The following is a 7,513-nucleotide window of genomic DNA, read 5'->3' as shown; positions in this document are numbered from 1 at the left end:
GAATACTACTGAATAGAATAGAAAATATAACACAATACTGCTTGTTTGTCAGTGCTGCGCAGTGATTAACTTGATTTGCACAGATCTCATCCAGTTTGATGGGCAGAGAAGGAAGAGGGGAGCGACTGACACAAAGAGAAGGAAAGAAGCAGGAAATAGAAGGGACTATCATAAGTGCAGATCTGTGAAGGAGGAATGAAGGTAATCTGTACATGTTGGAGCTTTTTATTTCATACTAAAACCACCAGCGCCCCCCTGTGGCCAAACAGCCGCACTGCAAGACACAACTTTCTCTTTTAAATTAACATTCAGTTCAAACTAGAGCTGATACAGCACACGGGTCAGATAGTTCACTTGTTTTATGCTGAATTTACATAGAAACATTCACACTTGCGTCATTATTCTGTGGTGTAAATCTGATGTTTTCAGTGTAAGGTAGACAACAGGAAGTACGTCAAAGAGCAAGTTTTATATTTCTATTTAAATCCAGCTGAAGTCTTGCAACAATACTGTTTCTTATTGTGAAGCAGATACACTTCCTTTCAATTACAGTGCAACTATTCATTAACTGTATAGATACATGATGAAATAATGCTGAGGTCACATACATACAGTAGCATGATTTAGTATAAAGTTACAATATTGGATCTTTGGTTTACCCTTGAATTTAAAATACAAGAAAAACTATATAAACTTTACATCCTAAACACTTTATCATTCTAATAGTGCATCGGTAAATAAATAACATAATGCTAAATAATGAACATTCATCACAACAGAAGTTATCGTACATCAAAAATGATCGTTTTGCTTTTGTAAAACGGCACAACGAGGACATCAGCACACAGCTCTCACAGAGACTCTAACTTAATACACATTCAAAGCTACTTTCATTTCAACCTCCCAAACAGAAAAAAACAAAACATGAAATGATATAAAACACTACAAATAGTCAGCATGCCCTTTTATACAGGAAGGTGAAACCCAGCTTTCCCACATATGTTCAGAGCTCTTTGAAAAATGATGAAATTGCTTATTGTTAAACTTAATAACCAACAGTATTGTGGGAAATGGTGAAATCTTCCTAATCCTGGTGTTCAAACTTTGGCTTAACTGTCCCATCATTTCTCCGACGCCTCCGTCTGGATGAGGCTTACATCTGGTTGTCGTTATATGGTGGGCTGGCGTACTGATCCTGCATGGCTCCAGCAGCGGCCCCCACGGCTGCCTGCTGGGCCGCTGCCTGGACCTGAGGGTTCTTCCAGGCCCCCGTGGTCCATTCCTCCTGAGCTTTGGACATGCTGCCCCCACTGCCACGGTAGGAGTTATGGATCTGAAGGTGGTTCCACAAGTTATTAACAACAAGCATGTGTGGAAGGCTTTAATTACTTCTGTTAATCTTATTATCACAACGGTGTTTTACAGTTTTTAGATAAAGCTCGTGATTAAAAGCTGCTTTGTTGCTATGAGAGATTATGAATCAAACTCAATTCCTGGATTGACAAAGGCCTGTAACATTATGTTCTAATAATAAATCGTCTGTAACTTCTGGCAAAAGAAAATGTACATCTACATTTCCCTTCCGATAAGTGCACAAGTTAAATTGTTACCCTGGTGAGGGCGATGAAGGACAGCGTGGCCACTGCAGTGAACATGATAGTCGGGACCAACATGATCAGCGCAATCAAAATATTATAGCTGAAGTAGGAGATGGTCGCCAACCAACCGCTGAAAAACACACAGACGACCATTAACAGATTCATTCTTCATCACGAACACAACACCAGTCGTACTTCTCTGTTATTGGATTGTGGTGTTCCTCATCATCGCACCGCTGCTGAACATCTGGATGTTAAATGCCACTAATTTCTGTGGACTTTAAGTACTGCGATATAAAGTTTAAAAGTTTCATGGCTCATACCAGAGAATACCTAACTGCACATGGTGACATTTATAAACTTTATGGAGGCTGTCATAATATTAATTTCTGATCATCAGCCTGAGTGAAGTGACATTTTGAGAATCGCTTTAACGGCCTCTCAAAATCTAATAACAGGACTATCATAAAAGTTATATGAGAGCGATCTCTGATGTTCCATCACTGTCGTGTTAATGAAAGCGGCGAAGGTCTTAAAAAAAAAAGCAAAAGAGTAGACCTCCTGACAGGACTAATTGCTTGAGCTCAGAATGTTTCATTCAAAAGTAGATTATGTAGTCTTATTAAAACAACCTTTTATTCTTTGTGCTCATTAATTCATAACAGTAAGTGAATCACTTATAAACTTGTGGAGTTTCATTAGACTGGTTGGCTCTCAGTGTGAGTCGTCGTACCTTACGTGAGGATTTATATTCTCTTACTTGAGCACATTTTCCTTTTGAAAATCAAGACTTAACATAAAAGGAAATCACTTGAATGAAATATAAATGTAAGACATTAAAAAAATATCAATTTGAGAGAAATATTCACACATTTTCAACCTCTGACTCGTACCATACTCCCCATCCAGGGATGCCGATGCTTTGGATGATGCTGATGCCAACTTGGGCCATGAAGACAAAAAAGAACTGCATGAAGTTGAAGGAGCTGTCACTCCTAAGAAGAAGGAACATTAATAAAAGAATAAGCATCACTCCTATGTCTTATCTTGTATGTTGTATCTTGTGTGATAGTTTGAAGATGTTCCCTGTCTGCACCATGAGGAGCTTCTCCCTCCAGTGTGTCTCTACACAGCCATGGATGGCTTTGTCGGAGGAATGTGCCGGACCAAATTCATCAGGGCATCATCTACTATACGAGACAACACGTTGGATCTTTCCTGACAAATAGCTCAAAGAGCAGGAAGCATAGCTAAACCTAGAAGATGATTCAGGAAGATGTTTCACGCTGCCCTTAAGGGGTTAGAGGAGATGTTCTGTTCTCAATATGTTGGTCAGGACTTCACATCTGACTTACTTGAAGGCCTTGTAGATGGGCCTGAACCAGCAGACATAAGAGCAGGGAGTGAACATGATGAGCCAGATGATAGCCAGTCCAAAGTTAGTCACGCCACCTCCACCAAACATCCAAGCAAAGCAGCCGAAGAGATTCACCACAAGAGTAGCACTGTTCACTGTAGGAACACACAGACTGTGTTTTAGGTGCAGAAACAACATCCGTGACATGCACATGCAGAAAAGCGTGTGAGGATATGAAGGCAGCATTAACACACTGAAATATGTACTTGGCTAAAAAAATGGCTTGTTTTCCCTGAATAGCCTTTTTGCATCCTTTTCTATTAAATCTCAGTAATGTCATGAGGCTACAGTACTCCCTGCTTCAGTTGCACTTAGTTCTAATTGGAGCTCTGTGCTTTGGTCTCATCTTTCTTCTCTAAACTAGTAAAGAAGGCCAATCAGCTTCAAATGTTGTTCTACAGAGAAAACGCGGAGTGCCAGAATTATGAGGCCAAACACAGCTGCAGCGTGACAGCTACTCAGAAACCCAGTTCAGTTTCTCAAATTCCCAACAGAAATGGGCTTCAAATCATTTTCACACGAGACATGAGAAAGAAAATGCTCAAAAAAAGTGAAGAGCAAAGAATGCACACGTGGAATTACACTTACATAATGCAAGCAATGCGCATGCCATGTGTGCAGAAAGTTGCTACAGAGGGAAAGAGAATAATAGCGCATCCAAAGCAGATTGGGACTTTGAATACCTGCTTATGTTTATGGTTTACTAAAAAAGACGTCACCTGCAGAAAGAACAGAGTTAAGTGTCAGATACATCATACAGTAAAAAGGCATTTCTGCACTTTGCTTACGTTTGGGCAAAATGCGTTGCAACCTTCATGGACAGCCCAGTTTCACCGCTGTGTTCAGTGTCTTCGTGTTACTCTACTGTATATTGGCTTATTGCCAGTGTCATTGCAATGATGTAAATGTTGCAGAGGCTTTGAAATATTTCGCTCTCCCTGCACTTGGCTCCCTCGCATTGCCTTCATGGACGAGCAGGGAGCTTCCAGACCAGAGCAATATCACAAACATCATTGTACTGCTTGTTTATGGTATAATAAACTTCGATGAAAGTGCTTCTGGCAAAAATTGTTTAACACAATTTCAATGTTAACTGCGCTGCTCAAACCAAGGCCATCTGGTCAGCGCTATGACTCATTAGCAAATAAACCAGTCAGGATAACACGGCCACAGCCAATAAAAAGAATATATTTTTGGAGCAATGGGAGCCTTGTAAACCGTTGCCCTTCTGTTACAAAGTTCTTATCGTGAGTTAACCACAGAGGAGAAGACAGTTTATTAAACCTCCAGGAAAACCCCTGGCTTCTGTTGCTACATTAGAGTCAGGTAGCCTCTGCAGAAACAGGGTTAAAGTTTATATATAAGCCTGACGCCAGGATAATGTAACAGGAAATCCCACGCCACTCTTTAAACACCACGACATCACTTTAAGCCACTCACACATCCACAGGTGGTACATTTTCTTGCACATGCTGCGGTGCTGCTCAGGGATCTCATCGAAGTCCTGGTAGAAGCACGGCTTGAGTGGAATGAATCCCGGCAGTGGGGGGAAGTTGGGCTCTGGGACAAATAATTGCACAACAATTAGACATATCAGCTCGATTGTTTCCCAGTAAATGACTTTATATAATCACTGACCTGCCATGTGGATAAAGTGTGGAGTTTGACGTTTAGATTGATTCCTTCTTCAGCCTCTTGAGAAGAAAGAAAACTGGAGCTTAGGACTTGTTAATGCTGAATTATTTCTGTAGCTCTTGTATAACCCATGTGACCATATGCAATTATTTCATATGCATGTCAAAGGTGAGGGAGCATTAAACTACTACCAGAAACAACAGAGGCCTACTTCATAGGGAGAAGACACAGGGTGCTATAAGCTAAGCGTCGCCAGACAGACGTTCTTCCGGGGGATTTAACGTGTGAGCCCTCCAGACACCGTCTCCATAGTGGTGATCAGCTTTTAACCACTGAATCCTTCCACCAGAAAATGTTCTCACACACACACACACACACACACACACACACACACACACACAACCCGGGAGACCGTGCACACGCACTTGTTGCTTCCACACACTCCTGAAGCAGCAATATCCGCTGTATAACGTACGAAGATATTTTGACAGAGAGCTGTCCATCATAGCAAGGATTTACGGATTTCCACAGGAAACGTAATCTGCTTACCTCCTCCACAGAGCAGAGCTTCTCTGTGTAAAGTGCACAGTCTCCAGGGGACGCTTCAGCTGCGTGTTGAAGAGAGTAGGACTGCCAATCGGACGGTATCTGCAAACAAACTATAAGACTGTTATAATACTTTCTTCTGTACAGTTTAACCGGAGCGATAAAGCCTAACTATCTGTCGACCAATCACCGCGCGTGAGTCAGCTGTCACTTTGATTCGGACCAATAGGCAGATGACTCTAATCCTTGACGTTGTGTTGTTGACCCAATCGCCTTTTAGCTCTCTGTCCATGGTGCTGAACCTGTTCCTGAGGTAAACAGTGTGGTGCTAAACTGCAAACTACCAGCCTCACTGCTGCTGCAACATTTCTCTTATACTATCATTTATAATAAAGTATTCTACTTTAAAAACAAAAGCATGTATATAGTGAGTTATATATTCAGCAGCAATATTAGAAATATAGCCTGTAACCCTGGTTGAATTAAAAAAGTAGCTTTACATTGTGCACATTCATATATACAAGCACCCGCGTGGTGCCCACTTCCCATCAGTCAAATCACTCCCCAGGCCACAGGCTGTAACCTCAATATAGGACTTGAGTTTGTTGCTGACCTAAAATCTAAGTTGACACCATCTCTCCAGCTGGGGTTGCTGTTTCACTGCATTGAGTGACTCTGCAGGGAAACTTGCTTGATGCCAGAGGAAACTATCTCTTGGCAGTAAACACACTTGTTGGCAAAGCTTCGCTTGGCTAACTAAGAAGGATTTTTTTCAACAACAGAGTCACGTGTGTTTGGTATTACTATCGCACATGAGTCCAGTGGAGAAGAGCAGGTTTCAAAGCATACATGCAACCAGTGGTGGGAGAAGTACTCAGATCATTTACTTAAAATAGCAACACTACAGTGTAGAAATACTCTGTTCCAAGTGAGTTCTGCGTTCTAAATGTATTTTACTTAGTACAAAAGTATGTATAAGTATCAGAAAATACATCACTTCTTAAGCTCTAGTCTTAGGAAAAACTGCAATAACTTATAATAATAATGATATTTCTGGTGTCCTTTGAAAGGTAAGAAGTTTGTGAATTTGAATCTATTTTAAGAAAACTTATTTAATGAACCGCTCCAGATTAAATTAAGATTTGTATCGTCGCCAAGTAATCACCATTATATATATATATATATATATATATATATATATATATATATATATATATATATATATATATATATATATATATATATATATATATATATCTTCTTCTACTCTTTACTACAACTGGGACTGTATGAAAACACACTATAATGCAACATTTATGATAACATTTATAAAGATATACTCCATGTTTTGGTCGTATTTACATGTTGACTGTTTCAAAACACTAATTATTTTCTTACAGACATAATAATAATATAATACATGCAATGAGTATTGATCAATGTTTATACATGACTGAATAGCTCCATATTTAACATATGCCTTGGTGAAATATTTTGGCAAGAATATTATGTTAGTGTGTAAAATGTGAAGTTTGACTGCTTTGTTTCCCCGTTAATAGCGGACGCTGTGTGTTCGAGCCATGGTGCGTTCAGGTGCTTCAGGACGCTCTAGTTTCTATTTCGCAGTGAAATCAAACATGTTATTGTAGACTGACGAGAAATGTGTCCTGGATCTTTTGAACAGAAATTGCTCTTATATTTACAAAATGTTATATTTGTAAAACTTCATTATACAGTTGGTTTACGAACTCTAAAAGCTGAACACCCCATGTTTTCAAAACAGTTTAAAGTACTTATTGTGCAGAATGGCCCATTTCAGAATAATGTACATTATATTACTGTGATATACTTGTGGATGCAGTAATGTAAACATCACTTTAATGTTGCAGCTGGTAAATGTGTGGCTCATTTTAATTACTTTATATACTGCTGTGAAGATTATATCGTATTTGTTGATAATATTTTGTATTAACAGTCTGAACTTGTAAAGTATAGTAACAAAACTATCAAATAAATGTAATGGAGTAAAAGGTACAATATTTACCTCTGAGGTGGAGTGGAGTCGAAGAACAAAGTACAAAGTTACAACACATTGAATTCAAGATGAGTAAAAGTACCTTAAAATGTAATATACATTTAAATATAATGTTTTCTATCTCAGGGCTTTTCTCCAAATGTCTACTATACTCCATGGAAGGAAGGAAGGAAGGAAGGAAGGAAGGAAGGAAGGAAGGAAGGAAGGAAGGAAGGAAGGAAGGAAGGAAGGAAGGAAGGAAGGAAGGAAGGAAGGAAGGAAGGAAGGAAGGAAGGAAGGAAG

The 7,513-nt window shown here is 39.5% G+C and overlaps 1 protein-coding gene across 2 annotated transcripts; it reads right to left on the bottom strand.

Annotated features, from left to right (window-relative positions):
• Positions 1-223: 223 nt before the first annotated feature.
• On the bottom strand, positions 224-5,306 carry scamp5b (secretory carrier membrane protein 5b). 2 transcript variants are annotated; one of them, XM_029461483.1, is made up of 7 exons: positions 5,200-5,306; positions 4,654-4,707; positions 4,456-4,575; positions 2,954-3,110; positions 2,492-2,593; positions 1,611-1,728; positions 224-1,333 (listed from the first exon to the last, which is right to left on the bottom strand). In XM_029461483.1, the coding sequence occupies exons 2-7, from the start codon at positions 4,658-4,660 to the stop codon at positions 1,154-1,156; spliced, it is 684 nt and encodes a 227-aa protein (XP_029317343.1). In that variant the 5' UTR covers positions 4,661-4,707; positions 5,200-5,306; the 3' UTR covers positions 224-1,153. The 2 variants fall into 2 exon arrangements, with proteins under 2 accessions (XP_029317343.1, XP_029317344.1); XM_029461484.1 differs by lacking the exon at positions 2,492-2,593.
• Positions 5,307-7,513: the final 2,207 nt, after the last annotated feature.

Source organism: Cottoperca gobio, chromosome 3 (assembly GCF_900634415.1).
Source record: "Cottoperca gobio chromosome 3, fCotGob3.1, whole genome shotgun sequence".
NCBI lineage: Eukaryota > Metazoa > Chordata > Actinopteri > Perciformes > Bovichtidae > Cottoperca > Cottoperca gobio.
Note: the sequence above shows the minus strand (reverse complement) of the source record. Positions and strands in the feature narration are given on the sequence as shown.